The 21,116-nt window shown below is 39.7% G+C and overlaps 1 protein-coding gene and 1 long non-coding RNA gene across 3 annotated transcripts; one reads left to right on the forward strand and one right to left on the reverse strand.

The window, feature by feature from the left end:
* The first annotated feature begins 9,656 nt into the window (after positions 1-9,656).
* On the forward strand, positions 9,657-17,933 carry LOC122006300. Of its 2 annotated transcripts, XR_006118672.1 has the most exons (4): positions 9,657-9,909; positions 12,194-12,357; positions 16,156-16,380; positions 17,700-17,933. It is a non-coding gene; the product is annotated as an uncharacterized LOC122006300 (long non-coding RNA). The 2 variants fall into 2 exon arrangements; XR_006118671.1 differs by lacking the exon at positions 17,700-17,933 and having other exon boundaries at positions 16,156-16,460.
* Positions 11,935-12,607, reverse strand: LOC122006299 (transcription factor ILI5-like). The gene is made up of 2 exons (XM_042561751.1): positions 12,457-12,607; positions 11,935-12,345 (listed from the first exon to the last, which is right to left on the reverse strand). Exons 1-2 carry the CDS (start codon positions 12,562-12,564, stop codon positions 12,190-12,192), a joined length of 264 nt encoding a protein of 87 aa, XP_042417685.1. The 5' UTR covers positions 12,565-12,607; the 3' UTR covers positions 11,935-12,189.
* Positions 17,934-21,116: the final 3,183 nt, after the last annotated feature.

Below are 21,116 nucleotides of genomic sequence, written 5' to 3' on the forward strand. Positions count from 1 at the left end.
TATGTGTGCTCAGAGATGGGTTGATGTGTGCCAATAGGGGGAGAATGTGTGGTTTAAGTTAGGCCTTCATTACCTATGGGGGAGGTCATAGGGGGAGAATGAAGGGAACCAACATTCATACTTTGGCATGAATGGAGTTAAGGCTATGGGAGTAGCTTAACTCAGAATGGTCCAAACTTAAAGGTATTGTCAAACATCAAAAAGGGGGAGATTGTTGGTGTAATATCCCTTAGGTCAAGGTTGACTGGTTTGACCAAGCTTGAGTCTTGGTCATAGTTTGTTCGTATGGGGAGATTCTGATCAGGGACTGATCAGTGTGAATGAAGAAGAGTCAAGTAGGTATACCTGACTGGAAGGAAACCCTGGTGAGTGAAGCCAGGTGAAAGTCCTAGTGAGTGAAGCTAGACAGTATGGAAATCCTGGTGAGTGAAGCCAGGTGAAAGTCCTAGTGAGTGAAACTAGGCAGATTGGAAATCCTGGTGAGTGAAGCCAGGTGAAAGTCCTAGTGAGTGAAGCTAGGCAGATTGAAAACCCTAGTGAGTGAAGCTAGGTAAAAGTCCAAGTAGGTCAAGAGAGTGACCGGATACTTGGCATGAAAGAAAAGTCCAAGTGGGTCAAAGGGATTGACCGGACACTTGGTGAGGGAGTCCTAGCAGGTCAAGGGAGTGACTAGATGCTAGGCATGACGTACCAACAGGTTAAGGTTAACCGGATGTTGGTTTGGGAGGTTTGGGACTTGGTTTTGGGCAAAAACCAAGTGCTGGATCGATCAGTGGATCGATCCAGATCTTTACCAGCGGACAGAAAGCTTCTGGATCGATCAGTGGATCGATCCAGAGGTCTCAATCGATCAGTGGATCGATTGGGACGCTGCTGCTTCGCGCGATAAGCGCTGGATCGATCTGTGGATCGATCCAGGCGCTTTTCCAGAGCACAGAGGCGCTCTGGATCGATCCAAAGCCTCCCCGATCGATTGGGAAAAATCGAATCGATCGGGATCCGACCGTTGAGTCGTATTTGAGCCGCAGGCGAGCGTTGTCTTCGGCACTTCTTCACCGATTCATCTCAGATCTTCACCAGCTCCTCCATAGCTCTTCTCAAGCTTGAGATCTCCAGTTCTTGAAGGTTCTTGGAGGCTCTTCCAAGTCAAGAGGCGGATCAAAGCAAGAAGAAGAAACTAGGGTTAGGGTTTGTGCACTCATTGTAAGCTTGTAAGCTTGTATTTCTTTACTACCCTTTCTTCTTCTTGTATTGAGTCTTGTAGGGCTTCTCCGCCCTTGGTAGTTACCATAAAAGAGAGTTTTATTTAGTGGAGGGTGTGTGTGTTGGTGTGGATCCTTGGACTAGTCACCTCTTGTGAGGTGGATACCAAGTAAACCAACCGTGTTAGCGTTGTGTGATTTGTTTCTGTATTTTCCGCTGCACATCTTCGAAGAAACAAGCAACGCTGAACAACGGGCACGCGACGAGCTATTCACCCCCCCTCTAGCTACTTTTGGTCCTAACAGTACTAGTGATTCCTTTCTGTTCGCGACATCTCCTCTCGCGCGGCTAGGGCACGCGACCTCCCACCGCCGGCCGTCTCTTCTTCCTCACCACCGACCGGCAGCTCTTTCTTCTCTTCACTGCCGCACGACCCCTCTCAAGAATCGGGAAGTGCGGTGGTGGATTTCCCCGGCGATGAAGACGCCCAACAACCTTCCCAACGGCGGCCACCACCAGCGCCCTCACCCTCCGCCTGACCCTAGGAGGCAGCGCCACTACCTTGGCACGCCCATCGCCACCCCTTCCTCCTCCTCTTCCTCCGCCGCCTCCTTAAAGGGTTGCTGCTGCTACCTCGGCGGCGCTCGATGTGATGTTTTAGCAATCGCTCATTTTCTTTTATGCCCCTCCTTTCCTTGGCATGCGTTTCGATTCCGATCGGAAACCGCTCCTCCACCGTGCTGCGGCTGTCCGACCGGCACCCCAGTGCAGCCTCATGCCAGAAAGGGGAATTCGATCACTTGTCGTATAGACGCCTCCGACCTCACATGAGAAAGGGGGAACGTTGTCCCCACCCGCGGCGTCACTTCTCCGACGCAACATAGACGAGATTGACCCTGGCCGATCACCGCCACCCGCCGCAGCCTTTCACACTGCCTACGGACTCGATCTCCGGCGCATCCCAGGTCAGTGACAATCTCTTTCCTCGATCTCTCCTGGTTCGGCACAAGGATCTAAGCAAGTGCTTGCGGCCTCCTCCCTGCTGATCACCGACGCTTCTGCTCACTACAGTCAGCACACTGCCGCCTGGATCTACTTCCGGGATCTTCCCTGTTTTTTACAAGGATAGCGCCTGCGGTCTCCTCCCCTCTCGGGTTGAGCAGAAGCCACATCGATCTACGACCTCCTCTTGTCTTGGGCTGATCAAAGGTCGAAGCATCACCGTAGGCCTCCTCTCCATTCGGGTTGAGCAGAAGCCCAGCAAGCAGTGTTTCTCCTGCGAACCGCTTCCAACCGTTGATGAGCAGGTAGAGATTAGGTGGTATAAGGTTATGTGATGGCTAAGAGTAGGGACAGAACCGAAGATTATAGGGAAGCTACCCGTGCGACAGCTCTCTCTTTTGGCTACGACGAGGTTGGTTATTGGATTGAAACTATCTTAATTTTCTTCTTCCTATTGACGTGTTAGTGTTCCTTGCATTCATTTGAATATTCATGGGAGTTTTTCTTCTTGCTTCACTCTGGGCTATGCATATCTTAAATTGTAATTGCTATTTCTCAACAGTAAAGAATTCCAAGTTTGTTCTGTTTCAGAGTTTTACAGTTTGTGAGTTTGTTTCAATTGAGAACAATTCAACATACGCTAAAAACTGCTACAATGATACATGTAATTCATAAGATTTTAATGGCACCATGTTATAACAGTACATTTTTTTGGCTTGTCATTGGCTTTGACAGGCCAAATTGGTTGCGCTCTTGGCATCCTTCATTTTGTGCAAACCCTTGGAGAAACCTCCATTTGAAAAAGCTGCAATTAAGACGGTACATCAGCTGCAGAGTCTCTTGCTTTGATATTCTCTGGATACGTGAAATCTCTATCATATTTGATAAATGTTTTGACAATTTTCTTATTTTTAGCTTGAAAGTATTTCAGAATTGGAACACTTCATCACTAAGCATTGGAAAGATTATGTGGATCTACATCGAATCACTGAACAGGAGAGGGACAACATTGAACATGAAGTGAGTTAGCCTAAGCTTCTGTTTGCAAAAAAGAGAGAAGAAAAAGTGGGGATTTAGCAAATCCAACCATGATGACAATGGTTCCTTTATTCAAAATGCATAGACAACAAAACATAATTGAGCGAATACTGGAGGATGTTCAAAATGAGCAACACCAACAACATAGAGTGCAACAAGTGCTCCCCAAGAAGGCTCAACAATCGAAATTGCCTGCAAGAAAACCAAGAACTGTTCCCAACTATGCCCACATTTCAGCAATCAAAATCCAAGCAACATATAGAGGTTACAGGGTAAGATCAATCTGTTTGTCATGCATCATTTAGCATTCATAAAGGATTGACCAATACATACGATCCCTTGTTGGGCTAGTAAGTAATGTTCATACCTATCATGTTTCTTGAAATTTAAAAACATGCATTGACCTAATCTTGATATATCAGAACATAAATGCAAACAGAAGAGAACTCTAGCCATGCAACTAACAATGAGTATGTGATAACATAAATTCCAACAATATGATCACAAGATAAGAAATTGTTTCACTAGGAACATTCCCAGAACCAAGAGTTCAAGTTGTGCCAATTAATAAGATTGCTATTCTTTTTATTCATTTCATCTCCCTGTTCTTCTGCAAGAAAAAATGTTCCAAAACACCATAAAATGTTCCAAAACACCATACAATGTAATGTTCTTCATTTCACCAAAGGAATCATTTTCCTCTTCCTACTTGTTGCTGTAATTGCTATCGTTCATAGGAAAACCCTTTGGATGCTGATAGGTTAGCTGATTGAGTCTTTGCTATTTTAGAGCTTCATGTAGATTTCATTTCATGCTTTAGGTTTCGTTCTATGTTTTTCTTCATGTTGTCTTTCATATTGAGTAATGTTTTATGTGAATATTAAGTGCTTGTATTAATTTGACATCCTATGTTTCAATTTGCACACATTATGATTTCATTGACTCATGCCCATCAAGTGTTTGATTAAATGTCTCTTCCATTATATTAACTACTAAGAATTCCTACGAGTTTCATCCTATTTCTGTGATGCAATGCTTTATATAATCCAGTTCAAGTTCAATTAATAATTTATGATGTCCTGAAATTACTGTTTGGTATCACATTAACAATGACTCCATTTTAGGTTGATTCTGAAGTTATGAGAGTGGAGTGATCAAAGAGGAAGACAAAGTAGAATTATCACAACTAAGAGTTTAATCTCTGTAGCTTATCGCGCTTAGTTTCCTATTGATGTGATGAATTTATTCCATGAAATTAAGAAATTCTGAGTACTCCATGTGTCATTTATGGACTCAATTCAAGTTGATGGTTTTTTATTCATGGTACTATTTTTCATCTTATGTACTGATTTTGATGTTCGAGTTCTTTTAGGTACTTGATCCAACCATGAGGCCGAGTATAAAAGAGCTTTAAAAGGCTTCAAATCGAGTGTTTCTAAACATGTAACCATTATCGGTTGGCTATCAAATGGTTGTTCTTGCTGTTTAATGCCTATATTTCTCCTCAAACTTTGCAGTGTACTACTATTAGCATTTTGTAAAAGCAAGTAGTGTTGTATTTATACACTTCGTTTAGGAATACTTTTATAATGTCAGAATTCTATTATTTTGGTATGAGTTTGAAATCATTAGCTGAGTTGATTATATGTAAAATTCGAATCTAGACATGGTAAAAGAAAAATAATAGTTTCGTAAATATAAAAATAATGATTTTTAAATAATTTTTTTTTATTTTTTTCTTTAAAACGACAACGCTTTTAAAGCGTTGCAAAAAGTATTGTCTTTGTAAAAAAACAACAACGCTTTTTAAGCGTTGTAATAGTGTTGCAAAAGCGTTGTCTTCGCTACAAACGACAACGCTTTAAAAGCGTTGTCGTTGAGCAGACTTTTAACAACAGTGCCTTTAACAACACTTTTTCAGGCACAAAGACAACGCTTTAAAAGCGTTGTCTATTAGCTTTTTTCTTGTAGTGAGAAGACCCTCTTATTGTGGTCGGTGGCAAGAGAGAGGGAGAGTGAGAGAGAGGTATTAGGTTTAGATTTCTAAAACCTAATCAACTCAATAATGAATTATGTGTTAATTCTCTCTTAACCATATCAATATATAGTCTTATTTAATGAGTTGGATTAGAAAGCTCAATCCAACTCATTATGCCTTAACCAAAAATTAGCCTATTGACCCCTTAGTTTGGTTCATAACTAAATCAAGTTGGTTCATGGCTAAATCAAATTGGTTCATGACTAAACCAAATAGGATCCAACTCTTTCATAAGAGATGTGGCACATCCGTACTTCCATTCTGACAAATATTTCTACATTTATCTTATGTATGATTCAACCAAATATTTATCTCTTGATCTAAGAATCCTATCACCAACTATCTGGCTTCACTCATCAGGACTTTCTCACTACCTATCTTCACTCACTACGACTTCCCAACAGCCTGGCTTCCCTCACCAGGACTTTCTCACTGCCTAGCTTTACTCATGAGGCTTTTCACCTAGCTTCACTCACCAGGACTTTTCCCATCCACCTAGCTTCACTCATTAGGGCTTTTCAATTATCTGACTTCACTCACCAAGACTTTACAGTTGCCTAGCTTCACTCACTAGGAATTTTACACCAAGTGTCTGATCAACACTGACCCACTTGGATTTTCTTCTTCTACCAATCTTCCCATTGGACTTGCCCTTGTCTAACCTCTAGTTAGGACTTCCTTGTCATGTAACCTTAACTTACTTGACTCTTCTGGTCAATCTTTGATCGTTAGTCTCCTATATGGACAATTGCACCTGCAATATCCATATATTGTAAAATATCTAAACTCAAACATCAAGACTCAAGCTTGAGTCAATTCATACTTAGTCAACCTGATCAACCTTGACCCAGGAGAAATTACACCAATAATCTCTTCCCTTTTTATGTTTGACAATATGTTTAAGTTAGGTCAATTCCATAACCTCAACTTTTCTTTATGCTAAAACATGAATGAGTGTTTCCTTCATTCTCCTCCTTTCCAAGAGGGCAATCTATTCTTTTGGATAATGAAGGTCTAATTTAAACCCTACATTCTCCTCCTTTGGCCCACATCAAAAACTATTCTCTTAAAGAGTTATCCACATATTGTTTACAACCTCACTTGTTATTCATAACATTACAATGAAGGTCTCATACCCTTCTTTTTGTCCAATGCTCACCCTTGAGCATTAACCCATTAAACAATGCTCATCCTAGAGCATTCACACTCTACAATAAAGATATCAATTTTCCATTATTTTCCGGTACTCAACCTTGAGCATTCATCACAATGAAGGTTTCCAATCTTCCATTGTTTTATTGTTTTGTAATAAAATCAAAATCATGTCTTTAAGGAATAGCTCCCCCTCAAAATATACTCTAAACTTCTGTAATTGCACCAATAATAACTTAGAATTCTTAAACTTTTAAGAAATCTAAAATTTGAAGTTTTGAGGTTAAAAATTGAACTTTGAAACTAAACTTCAAATTAGTTTCTTTAACCATTACATTCTTATTTTAATCAAGAAAACTACCCTTAAATATTTATAAATGAATTTCTTAGGGTTAGGAATGGTTAACACGAATAAACATTACTTAATGGACTGAAATTAGACAACACAGCCAAAATCAGCTTTTTCCGATCAATTAAAGTTGACACTCAATCAATTGAAGTCTTTCAATTCATCGATTCAGCAAGCCTCTATTCATGGAAAAGCACTTGAATCGATCAACCGATCGATCCAGGCAGGGGTCAATCGATCAACCGATCGATTCCGCAAGCTTCTACTCGCAGGAAGCCAGTTCAATCGATCGACCGATAGATTGAACTCCCCAAGTTGATCGATTGGATTTTTGATTTTTCTGAAATCAACTTTTGGCTGAATTTCAAAAATACCTAAATAATTCTAAGATTTTCCAAAAATCATAAAATTTTGTATAGACATTATTTAAGTCATATACTATCATGGAAAAATAGTTTTCTATGAAAATACATCCCATGTTTAAAGATTGACACAAAACTTGAAACTATTAAAAACTTCAATGTTTCTTCCTAATGTATATCTAACTATACAATGGTGATTATTATCAAAAGATAACATTTGCCAAGGTTTTCCAAAAGTATTTTGAAATGATTTTTAAAATTAATTTCTAACCATGTTCCTTAGGCTAAATGCACATGACTTGTACACTAGCTTTCCCAATGATTAGATAACACATAATCTATGTGTTTTGATGAGATTAAAACTCAAAAAGATGCACTAAATTAATATCTTGAGTTTTGTTCATCCTCCTTACATCTCACTTATATCTAATGTTCACTAAAACATCTACAAGTCAACTTATGGTCTTTGTGAGATGTAGATATTGGTTTTCTCTAATCTAAGAGTTCATACATATCTATCTAGGCATTTAAATTGTGATCATCTACCTAGGATGTCATTTGATAACTAATGTCATTGTCCTTAATTGCAAAAAATTAAAATAATACATGATAATTTATGACATACATTAAAATGAATAATTAAAAAAAATATACTATAGCTATATGATGCATGTATGACATATGATATTTTTTATAATGATATGAATGCAAAATATGATGTTATGGCATATGATGGGCAATCAATCATAGCAAAAGAACGGAAAGGCGAGGGGCAAAGAAGCCTTACACAGAACAAGGTGATCGAAGAAGGGAACAAGGGGTCACCGGAATGCTGAAGAACGAAGTCGCTAGAGCACCAAACGTGAGTAGAAGCCCAAAAGCACGGACGTAAGCAGCGGCGAGGGAAGGCGATAAGAGCATTATAAAGGTTGGGCTCAAGTACTTCGAGCCGTTGGATTCAGGGCACAGGGCCCGAGAACCAGATCCGGCCGTGGAATTCAAAAGGGCAAGAGTCGCATCAGCCTTGACAACCCGATCGCGTGGTGTCGGCGGCAGCGCCACGCATCGCTCGCTCATAGGGGCACATTTAATGGGCTTCATTACTGAGGCATGGCCGCGTGCTCGCCCTCAATGGTGAGGATTTAGGCGAATCCCGAGGAAATCTTAAAGACGTCAGCATTGATCGTCGTTTGATCGGCGAGGCAGATGGTGGCAAACCAAAACTCGCCTAAGTTCCAAAGAATGTACTGCCGAGCGGCAGGATTCCCTTCTAGGGTCCCCAAGCGGTTAAGCATTTTCGGTAGAGCTGCTGTCAGATTACCAGGCTAATGGTCCAGTCAGTCGGACTTGAGGCCTCCTTCGACTAGACTTGAGGGGGAGGCATGTGATCTGGCGGTAAGCACAGGGGGACCCGCATGGGTGAGGATCAACGACACGTGGAGGTTAAGGTCAGGGGGGTCAACCTACGGGTTCAGCCGATCAGAGAGGCCTTATGGCCGCCCGGCCTGGAGAAGTCTTATGGCCGCTCGGCCAGGATCGCGCCAAGGGTGGTGTGAAGACAGCTCGACCGCGAGTCAGGTTTCCGACGCTCACAAGTTGCCAAGTACAGAGAAATTGCCTTGCCGAGCGGCATGTCCGCTCGGCTGAACTGCAGCTCAACCAAGGAAGCATTCTCACTCGGTCTGCCACGCCTTCAAGTCCGAGCCCTACGGGGCCGAGTGACTCTTTCGCTCGGCTGGAAATGGACAAGGCACGGAAGGGGACAAAGGGAGCAGCTTAGGATATCCTTCTTGAGACGTGTGTCGCCGACAGACAGCATGGTTGGTGGTTGGACCAGACAGAGAATCGTACGGCGGAAGTTTTCACTGTCACGTCAGAGATATGCCCGGACGATTGCGGCATGGCGCCAGGCACGCTTTTCTGACACGATCATTCCAAGTATGCTTTGAGGAGCTTGCACGCTTTGGGATGCATCCACGCTTCCCCCCGAGAGCCCTATATAAGGACTCCCATGCTTCAATGGAGGTATGCATTCTACGTTACTGTAGCTACAGTATTCATTCTCATCTTTCTCTCTTTCCGCCGGAGTTGACTTGAGCGTCGGAGGGTCGTTGCCGGGAACCCCTTCCCGGCTCGGTTCTGTGCTTGTAGGTTCTCGCCGGAGGTTCACAGCAGTCGAAGGGCTATACGTCATCACCGGGAGCGCCACGTACCCAACGTTCATCGACTCAGCACTCAGACAGGATCAAAATATATATATATATATATATATATATATATATAGGTTACATTAATTTAATATATATTTGTTCCTCTTTAATATATATATATATATATATATATATAGAGGTTACATTAATTTAATATATATTTTTTCCTCTTAATATTATAAAAATTATAAAAATATAGGTAGATAATTATCTTTTATAATTTTTATTTTTTTAAGTGTTATTTTTTAAATATAATTTAATAGAAAATATAGGAGTTAAAGGTATTTACTTTTGATATGCATGGGCAATCCGCTATCGCCTTCGACCAGAGATGAGAGATGAGATCGTGAGAATAGGACGACTCGTGTTCCCAAACGCCTGAGGGCTCCTTTTTCGCGCCCTCGACGGTCCTCCAGCTGCTTTCTTTGAGCCGTCAGATGATTCAGAATCGTTTTTCTGAAAGGATTTTTCGGTGTTCTAGGGTTTTTGCTCCTCAGCTTGATCGTTAACTAGACGCATGGACATGGAAGCTAGCTGCCCTAAAGAGCCTTTTTGGTAATGTATTTGTTGGATTCGAGTTTTTGGAAGATTTGCAGTTTAATCTTTAGTGGTATTTTGTAAGTCTCTGAATTCTGATGGCAAATGGGGTGGTCTTTTTCTGTCACGAATCAGTTTGTGACAGGCTCTGGTGGTTGTCTTGTGGTTATGCATTCCTAGTTGAAGTGAGAAATGGTCCCCTTGAGAGGGGGAAAAAAATTGTTAATCGGGTGCATGACCATTGACCATCTAGAAAGTAGAAACCGACACGTAATTGCTTAAGATAATTCTAGTTGCTTTCATCATCACTTTCTAAATACACTTCCTTCTGGTCCTGGAGGCCGGAAGCAACTTTTTTCTATCAGTTTTAAAGCTATAACATGCTGAGAGATTGCCCATCATTAAGAATGTTTTTCCGGCTGTAGCAAGCATCTGTTTGACCTCAATTTTCCCACATCACGGGATTTTATGTTTTATGTCCATTTAAAACTGGGGAATGTGGTAGTTCAACCCAGAGACCTTCTCTGTTTCACTGAAGCAAATGAGAGAATTTACATACTTTGGTACATTATAATCCGTTTATTATCTTCTTGGGCAAAGGAATCTCTGGAATGGGCCTAGTGTGCCAACTAAGCATTAATCTGATTCCTCTTCCATATGAATAGTAAATCTTTTCCACATTGTGATATCACTCTAGTTGAAGACTGAATACCAATTTCTCAAAATAGATGTCATTATTGTTCAACCTTGTTGGTTTATTGAATTATGGTATAATTTCATATGAATGTGAGTAATCTAGAACATGGAGAAAATTTAACCTCGGGAGATATTCTTTGGGTGTTTTGTTTTTATAATCATGATTTTTCTCTTGTAAATGTGTAATCAACACCATAGATGGGAACAATGATTTGACTTCTTTCTATCAGTAAGGTTACTTTCTTTTCAGCATTTCTTCTATACAATGGCGTGTCTTAATAAGCTAGATGTTGTGCAGGGATATAAGATTAGATAAGTTTAGTGATTTGATGGTTGACAAATTTGGTACGATCATACTTTGTTTGGTCTATGAGGTGAAGATTATAGGGGAACAATGGAGGCAAATGACAATTTTCATACTGCGGTGGAACATTATGAGCTTGCATTTGAATTTAACAATGTCAAGAAGTGGTGATTCACAAATATTTTGATTTGGTTATATGAATCTAATATCATCATTGAACGATGTATGCTTTGAATGTCTCAGTGAGATATATCAAGTTTCTCACATTACGATGTGATAAATACCATGCCTCTGCATGTACCCTTCAAAAAGAATTGTTCATAAAATTTATCTTTTATATATATATATATATATAGTAGTTGTTTTAAGTGTTATTCTTTTTCATTCATTGTTTTATTCTTCCTTTTTTCTACACAATTACCCCCACAATAACCTTTCTCCATTGTATTATAACTCTCTGATTAAAACAATTTGCTTCTCTAAACTATAAATTTAAAATTCTATCTTATTTCCTTTTTGAAACTTCCAATTCACTATCACACTTAGTATATATAACCTGGAACAATTTGTTGGTTCTGTATTTTCCTTCAGAATATCTCCAACTGTTTTACATCTGTATTTTTTTCTGCCTGTATACAACTTAGGTAGATGTTCTTAGATCTAATTTTTCAAGGCTTAACTGTTTTAAGATTTTAGTTATCAGTAAAGTTCAGCTTATTTGGATATTCTCAGCTATATTCTTTTTTCCATATATATAATTCTTTATAACTTGGTTAAAGTCAATGAAAAAGTTCATAATACTCTCAAAGGAATTGGTCCATATGTCAAACCGATTTGAGTGCCAATACAGAATGAGGTGATCACTGGATAATATTAATATTCATTAGATATTGAACATATGAATAGAACATTAGTATAATTTATTAATGAAACAATTTAGGATCCTTAATGTCAAATTAAATGTGAGAGGCAGTTGTAATTTATATTGACTGTGAACTGAGATGGATGCCATTGGTATAAACAAGCAAAAGTTGCAGTGACAGTAGAATGCTTTAATCTAATTAGTGATTGGTCAGTTGTCTATAGATGATCAACATGAACCAGAAGACAGAAAATTGTACATGAAGACAAGCCAATATAAGATATAACCAGTACTAGCTACTTGCCTAGAATATTAAATATAGATAGTCTTATGAGCTATAGAACTTGTGCGGATCATCAATCTGCATGGGATACTATTTGCATGTGGTAGATCTGTACTAGAAACAAGATGCCGCTAAATTCAGTATTCTGATTGATCAGGACAGGAAGAGACTCTGCAGCAACTCCACCTGGGCACTGTTGAAATCCATGGTCTCCACAAGCGCTGAGAGCTGATTGCTGAGGTCGTCGACCTCTTGATGAAGGCTCTTGATATAGTTGCACGTCTCGAGTAGGAGACTTGCTGCGGAAGCCTGCATCAGTGTGTAAGTAAGCCTCATGCATTCTATTTTTGCAGTTGATAATTAATTAGTACATATTATTACATTACTTGCATGATCACGATGTGTTTACAATTAACTTACTCTGATTGAGCCACGACATCGGCGATGGTTGTCGGGGAGAAGAGATTGGAGCTTGGAGACGAGCTCATTGATCTCTTCCTCTGAGATCCTGGACCTTCTGCTGGACATCTTGGCAAATGTGGAATCCAAAGTGATGAACTAAGCACCAGTGTGAGAACTTTATAGGGGAGTAGAAGTCAATTTAAAACAAACTAATTAAGTGCAAATGATGATTAATTCTAAAACTTTATGATATCCTAATCTTATTTTTTTTAATAAAAAGGCAGATTATAGTCATATATTATCTGATGTGGGCGGAGATGGATGGTGCCACGTCAGTAGGATCACGTGATGTAGCATGGGTACGATGAGCCGTGGGCCATCAACCAATTGAAGGCGAGCATGTGATGTGTGTTTGGAGCCTAAGTACTAGCATATTTAGATTTATCTTAGTCCACAGATATATCCTTCATGAGGTGAAAATTGGGATCAACTTAAAAGGGGACCTTGTTCTTGTGGTCCTACAAATAATTAACTAAACTGTCAGCTGGGGAGTTAATTATGAGTCTGTTAGTATTAATAATTTGTCAAGTTGGCTTACCTTGCCATATGTAGACATTAATTCAGGCGATAAATTCTCTGTAGGCACTCACATGGGGTTTCAGTGATCATCACATTCACAGCTTCCATGTGAGGAAGAGAGACATGCTCTGCGGGAGTACTACATGTATGGACTACATGCCTACCACCCCACATGAATATATGTGCTTTAACTCCTCAACTGCATTTCGAATTGCATATGCACATTCTTTTTCTTTTTAATAAAAGTCAAAAGAAACAGAAGAAATAATTATAGAAGGTTTAATTTAGTTAAATCTATTGAGCTATCACTCTATATTACAATTTTGTGAACAACTACAATAAGTAGATTATATAAAGTTGTCTATGGATGGGGGATTGCATTGGTTCTTATTTTTGTGAGATGCTTGCTTAATGTAGATATTACTTGGAATATGAATCGATTTAGACTAATTTTGAATACTAATTAAGAAAAAAAAAAAGATTCTAAGACTAATCTTGACAATGTGAAGGAGCTGAGTGATTAAAGAGGCAGAATCATTTAGGAAAATGGAAGAATAGTTTGCCAATGGATGCCAAATGTGATGGAGGGAAGTGAGTTAATGGTATAAGTGAGAGCATACCAAAATGCGTCTTCAGTTTGTGTGATGAATGCAAATCCTGGGGAGTGTCTAGGATTTGCTACAAAGGGCTCTTTCCTGGCCACATGATTCAATTGGATCTAAATTACATGAAAACTAAATTAGATGTTGCTGAAAAGAAAGGACCCTCGTAGCAATCTTATGGAGGTTCTCTCCATGGGATTTCATTTCCTAGTTACAATGCATGGGTTGTGGCGATGCTTATGGGCACCCAAATGTAGCTGTCTTCCATCCATGCATGTAAATAGTGAATAAACTACACGTTAAGTTAATAAATCAGAAGGAAAACTAGACATGCGTCTATTTTGATAGTGTGTACTATAATATTCACATTAGATATGTTGATCACAACTTGATTTACAAATTGACGTGTTGTAGGAAATAAAACAACTGCACATCAAAAAGGTTTAGTATAAAATTTGACCAAAAAATATAGCACAAGGCAACGTTATATATGCATTAATCCTTGACATGTCCCAAACTGTAGCTAGATAAGATATAATATTTAACAAACTGAGTGTAAAATATCTATATGTTTGAGAGATTAAAATGACAGCCTTGCAGATTAGATTACATTCATCTAATTGAAATACAGCAAAAACTAGGAGAAAAGTATATAATTTATTCGTCCGAAGTAGTGCTTGTGCTTTGTATATCTGCGTATCTTATCTATACATAATGTAGTGTGTTTTAGCATTTAAGATTTGATTGGTCAATACATATCCATGTCCTGTTATACAGCTTTGAAAAATGTTCAAATTTTACACGTTTCTGCCTTGTTAACGAGCTAGCAATGGTCTGATTAATTCCCACGGATCATTTGGAGACTTTTTAAATTTCATATAGAAGAACATGCCAGTAGGCATACAATGTCTGTAGGCAAATTAATTTGAGGCTTATAACGATGTCTCTTCAAAGTTCTATCATTCATATATCCGCTGCCAGTATCAACAATTATTATTATTATTATTATGTCTGTATGCATGCATTGAACATTATTTTTTGCTAAAAAAATAAAACCTGTTCAAAATGGCGGTTGGCCTTATTTATTCCCAACCTAACATGCGACCAACTGAAGTCCATCGGAGAGACAACGTAATTATAACCTGAAGGTTCATCATCACCTCATCATGGTGCAGTATGTAGGCAGTGCATGTTACATGTTCGCACTCCAACCAATGCTCAGAAATCATTTATTCTCTTCCTCACACAATTATAAATGTAAAGGCAACTACCTTTTACAGTTAGAAATCAAAACAATAAAAGTTTTTTCCCCTTACATATATAGGTTTTGCATGTAAGATTTTAGATGGAGTTACGAATGGGGTGGTATTAAATGCATGGATGCCCACTTTAACTGTGGCAGTTGGAGATGCACTGCATTGCATCCTTGTGTCATATATGAAACAGTGAGAGATGCATGCTAGTTTTAATTAACTCTTTCGACTGGTGTAATTTGCCTACCTAGACAAGTATATTTCAATAGAACCCCTCAGTAAATTTCAAATTTAAATCAATGCATTGGATGGGTCTATTGAGAAAGAGAGTCTGAAAGATATCCAAACTACTTGGTGTCTTATATCCAATGTTAGAACATCTTCACTTTGCATCAATGTTTTGCCCTTCAATTTATTCATTGTTAATTTATATGGGTAGACAACACTACGAATTTTGTCATTATTGGATTGTCGTTATGCCCAATGTAAAGACTGCTACTGGTGTGAACAGTGAGTGATCTAGGAGAAGAAAGTTGATCTAATCATGGAGCAGCACACATCTAGGTCCTTCAGGATATATGGGTGTTGTGAGAATGGAAGACAATTGGGTCATCTATTAGTTAGGTGATGCATGGTTGGGTGGCTTTGAATGGGCATTTACTCCCAGGACCTATACAGGGGGCAACCACAATTGTTTGGGGAATTGTAGAAGAATTTAAACGAGGGCAGAGAAGTAACTCCCAACTCGGACACATCCTCCATCCTCACTTTGTTCCACTTGAAGCCACTGTTTTTTGTTCACTTTTGTGAACTACCAACCAAAATCATCCCGACTCAAGCTTTTACTATCAGCCCATATCCCTTTGCTGTGGCCCAAGATAGATCAACACTGTGAACCTCAAGCAATTCTAACTAGTTGAATACTACTTCATCTCATTCTCCATACCTAGGCAGAACTAATTTAATAACCGTAGCTCAACTAAACTTCTCCTAACTTGGGCTCCTTTGGCTTAGTTCCTCAACTGCTGCCTGAGCAACTCCTAGACGTTTGTGTAAATTCATCATAACATTTGTGAACTAATAGTCATGGAACGTGGTACAAATTCACTACTTGGGCATCAGCTGAAAGTATGAGTATCAAATTTCCATATGTTGCCTTCACAATGTATATACATACATATTATTTTTGCAACAAATTTGCCTCTTTTTGATAAAATGTATGAAAATACTGTTTTTTGGGGTTTTTTTTTTGCATCTATTAATATCCGCTGCATATTTTCTAGGAAATTTCAACCCTTTAGAAAATACATGTGGAGCACTTCAGGGCAATCCCAAGGCAAGCTATGATTAGAGGATCCCTTAATGCATCTCCAGCTTTCAGTCACCACTGCAGTGGAAGTGCTGATCCGAGCCAGTGGATCTGCTGAATCAACACAACTTTCGCTAGTGCAGCTGCTGTTAGATATGTTGATTTAAGGTATCACGTATCTAAGACGACCAGGACAGCCGTAAGTGCAATAGACCGCTGTTATTTCTCCACTGGAGCTATGTTAATTTCCGTTGTCCTTAATTGATACGGGTTATAACGAGCGGACTTAGAAAATGATAGGGATATTAAAGTTGAGGTGAGATGACGATCAAGTTTAGGGTAGGGTGGTGTTTGGTACCTGGTTTTGTTGATCGCCGTGAAAGCATGCCCGGGCGTCTCCCAAACAGGATGCTCAGATAGGGCCGACCGGTTATAAATCTGATCGAACATAAGTTTGTCTGTGTGCGCTCGATCGGGCAAAGCCCAAGCGAGCTTAAAGACACTCAGCCTTATAAAGCTCTTAGCATACGATCAGCCAAGCGAAGGCCGAACGAACGTAGAATTGCCTATGTGCGCTCGATCGGGCAAAGCCCGAGTGAGCTTAAAGGTACTCTCAATATGCGACTAATTTAATGATCGATCAAGATATATTTAACAGAAGGTATTCTCAATATATGATCAGTTTAATGACCAGTCGGGATATATTCAACAGAAGGTATTATCAATATACGACCGACTTAATGATCAGTCGAGATATATTCAACATGGGATATTTTCAATATACGATCGACATAATAACCAATCGAGATATATTTAACAGACAAGTAGTCGACAACTTTTTGACAACTTGACAAACTTGTTAGGAAATATTCCCTCGTAGCTTCTTCATTAATTAATCAGTTGCAGCAATACACTCTGAGTATTTCATCAAGGGTCCAAGATTATAAACGACAAAAGAGGTACATTTGGGATAGAAAAAAGATTCCTCGGAGGATTATTGTACAACGTCTAGGTTGTACTTTTCTCATCTTCTAGCAAACTCTAACAAATCGGAGACCACCTTACGATCGTGGAGGTTATGTAAGATGGTATAAAAAGGAGAATCCTTTCCGTTGACAAGGTACGCAACGCAAACATCTGCATTTGAAACCCTACTTTCTTGCATTTTTCCATTACTGTTCTTCTTCCACATTTGAGTGAGGAAATTGACTTGAGCGTCAGAGGGCCTAGTCAGGGATTTTCACCCTGCACTTAGGTCATTGACACTTTATTGGCTCGTCTGACTATGCGCGGGATCGTTGAAAAGTTTCCTTCAGATCTCGAGAACTTATTATTCGTCGAGTAACTACCTATCAAAGTCAATGTATCATCTCATCACCTTCAAACATGATCATTAACCATGCTACAAAGGTTTCTTAAAACAGATGTAATCGATCATAAAAGTTAAGATGTTGAATTTAATCTAACTCTTCATTGCATCAATGAACATCGTTGTAAGTAACTGCTTGATTGCCATAGGATTATTGCGGTGAGGACGGGATACGGTGAATTGCTGCAAACCCCCCTCCCCTTGTGCTTTTAAAATGCAAATGTAACTGAAAGGTAAGCTTTTGTTTTTGGAAGTATTAATGGTTACGTGGGGTATGCTTTCATGTAAACTTTACATTTGCCATCAAATCGATCAACATGCTATGATCAACATGACAATGACAATCTAAAGGAATGACAACATGCTATTGACCTTTTCGATAATATACTGTCTTCTTCTTATATTTGAGATTGAAAATGTACATGCCAGCCGATTATACTGTAAGGATGAGTTTGATTGGGGTTCTCGATCCAAGTTATATTGTTTAATCTCTTTTGGTAATTCGTTTGCGTGCGTTTAATTTAAGATTATTATGCATAACCTTGATTACGGGGAATGCAGCATAATTTAATATTATTTGATTTAATTTAAATAATACAACAAGTTTTTTTTAAAAAAAAATAGTATATAATTTAGTATATTTTATCATATTATCTTCCGTTTAATAAAAATAATAATATTATTATTATTATTATTAGTGATATAAATAAATAAAATTAAGTAATATTTTATTTTTTTTATTATTATTTTGGAATTTTTTTAGATAATTTTATTAAGTTTTAGATTAAATCTATTTAATTTAGTTGATTGATTTAGTTTTTTAAGATTTTAATTAAAATAACAAAGTTAAAAAAAATCCTTTGTCATCTGTCTTCCCCCACTTTTACTATAGTTTCCATTGCTCGTCATTCGTCACTTGTTGCCTGTCCGTTGCTGCCATCTCCGGTCGTCGTGCTGATCTTGCATGCATGAAGCTTCCTCAACGACTTACGTGCGTGAAAGAGCAATGCGCTTGTTGGCACCGCCTGCTATCACCTCCAGCATTGTCTCACTATCGATTCGGCACTACCCTGCTCGATAATTGTACTTGGCTCCGATCATACTCCGATTGTTCAGAGGTTAATTTTAGATTTTTTTTTGTTTGTTTAACTTCTGGAATCGAGAAAAATCTCACCAATAAAGGCGGAGCTAGGCCCATTACACCAAGTGGGGCAAAAATTATTATCGTCCAACACGAAGAATGAAAAACCAACCATGACATTTGTACTTATAAGGAAACATGCAAATGGGGAGTGGGGACGTGGATTGCAGGGAGAGAGATATGAGAGAAAAAAAATTGACTTATAAAAAGTAATTTTAATTTTTAGTATTGTCCATATTTTTATTTTTTTAGTGGGGGTAAGATTTTAATATTTTTATAATTTATATATTTTTAGAGATACTTACACAAAATTAGGGTGGGACAGTTGCCCAACAAATCAAAACGTGACTCCGCCCCACAACCCGATATTTTATGATTCCGGTTCAGATGTCTAAATTGATGATATTTATTGACGTTTGAGAATTAAGAAAAACTTCATAATCGTTGATAACCACTAGCGGATAACCAAGAAAACCCAAAACCAAACAAGCCCAAAAGGTAACGGGTGATTCCATGCCACATCATCAAAATGGGAATAGAATCATGAGAATGCGACTGTTTTCGTTCGTTCGTCAAGCGCGAGCAGCGGATGATTGTCGAAGCGAGGGCGAGCAACGGCTGATCTTTCCTTTGTCGCAGCGAGGGCGAGCAGCTGTGGTCATTTGTTCGTTCGTTCGTCGAGCATGCGTAGAGGCCAGTCGCTGCAGAGAGGGGGAGCAACGACCGATCATTCAACGAGGGCGCGCAGCGGCCGATCGTTCAGCGAGGGCGAGTAGCGGCCGATCATTCCTTCATAACAGCGAGGGCAAGCAGACACGGTCGTTCGTTCGTCGAGCATGAGTAGAGGCTGATCGCTGCAGAGAGGACGAGCAGCAACTGATTGTTCCTTCGTCGCAGTGAGGGCGAGTAGCGGTCGATCGTCGCGGCCAAGGCGAGCAGCAGTCGATTATCACATCAATGGCAAGCGCAAGTAGGAAATGTCGCCGTCATTCCTTCGTGCGGAAGGCTCACCGGAGGACCAGAGGTGGCAGCGACTCACTGGTCTCGTGAACAAGATGATCGGCAAGTGGGGACAGAGACCATTTTTTGCGGTCCATGGGATAGTCCTTAGATAATCCCTATCTATTTTATAAATGAGGATCATACATTCCACCAATAGATACTTAAGGATTATCCCCTAGACCACAAAAAGCGGTCCAGAAAATCTACCCTCATTGCAAGAGAGGGTGGTAATTGTTAGGATCGATGATCGCGGCTAGAGAGGGGGGGTGTGAATAGCCGACCCCAAATCCTCGTTTTTTCCTACGAATTAGGTTAGCGCAGCGGAAATAAACACAAGAAACGAAAACAAGAAGATCAAACCTCAACGCGTCGATGTAACGAGGTTCGGAGATGATACTCCTACTCCTCGGCGTGTCCGTAAGGTGGACGAAGCCTACCAATCCGTCGGTGGATGAGTTCCCGGAGAACCGGCTAATAACTACTCCTTGTGGGTGGAGAAACCTCGCCACAATACTTGTAACAACAAGAAAGGAGTACAACAGATACAAGAAAGCAAAAGACAATGTGAAACACTTGCTTGCCTTTCTTGTTGACTGGAGTGAAGAAGCAGCAACCTCACACCAGCAGCAGCTGACGAGAATCCAGTCGAGAAGCTCACGCGAAGCTTCAGCAGCGAGGAGCTCAGCAAAGCTCTGATAGCAGGTAAGAGCAGAAGCTCTAGAGCACCAGAACAGAAGTTCTAAGAAAAAAGCGAGCAACGAAGCCCTTCACCTAGATTTATACTGCGAAGAAAAACACGAAGGAATATAGTCGTTGCGTCGTAATATCCGGTCAACCTTGACCTATTGGTACATCATGCTTAGCATCCGGTCACTCCCTTGACTGCTAAGACTCCCCACCAAGTGTCCGGTCAATCCCTTTGACCCACTTGGACTTTCCTCTTCGTGTCAAGTATCCGATCACTCCCTTGATCTACTTGGACTTCCCAACACCGGATGTCCGATCACCTTGATCCATCTGGATTTTCCTGCCTGCTTAACTCACGGGACTTTCACCTAGGGTTTCACCAGATTTCCAATCTGGTTTCACTCACGGAACTTGGGACTTTCCTTGTGTCAAACTCCTGTTTGGACTTTCCCTGCAAGTCTCCATACTTGCGAAGCTACTGCTTGACTTTTCCGAATCGGTCCAGTCGACCTTGACCTAAGGTTGCATCTCCCAAACACCTATTCTTGTCAAACATCAAGAATACAACTCTCTTCTCGTCAAACATCGTCAAACATCAAAACACAACTTGAGTCAGGTCAACTCGAGTCAGGTCAACCAGGTCAACCTTGACCTAAGGTTGCACCAACAGTAATGGTGGTGTGAGGCGATTGATTCATTTCATACGATTTCTGTCATGACTTCTGTCTTTTTTTTT

This window comes from Zingiber officinale, chromosome 7B (genome assembly GCF_018446385.1).
Source record: "Zingiber officinale cultivar Zhangliang chromosome 7B, Zo_v1.1, whole genome shotgun sequence".
Taxonomy (NCBI): domain Eukaryota; kingdom Viridiplantae; phylum Streptophyta; class Magnoliopsida; order Zingiberales; family Zingiberaceae; genus Zingiber; species Zingiber officinale.

Excerpts from the sequence above, each read along its gene's own strand:
- LOC122006299 (XM_042561751.1), bottom strand. The coding sequence starts at position 12,564 with ATGTCCAGCAGAAGGTCCAGGATCTCAGAGGAAGAGATCAATGAGCTC. Across the intron at positions 12,346-12,456 it reads GATGTCGTGGCTCAATCAGA|GCTTCCGCAGCAAGTCTCCT; the intron begins GTAAGTTAATTG and ends ACACTGATGCAG.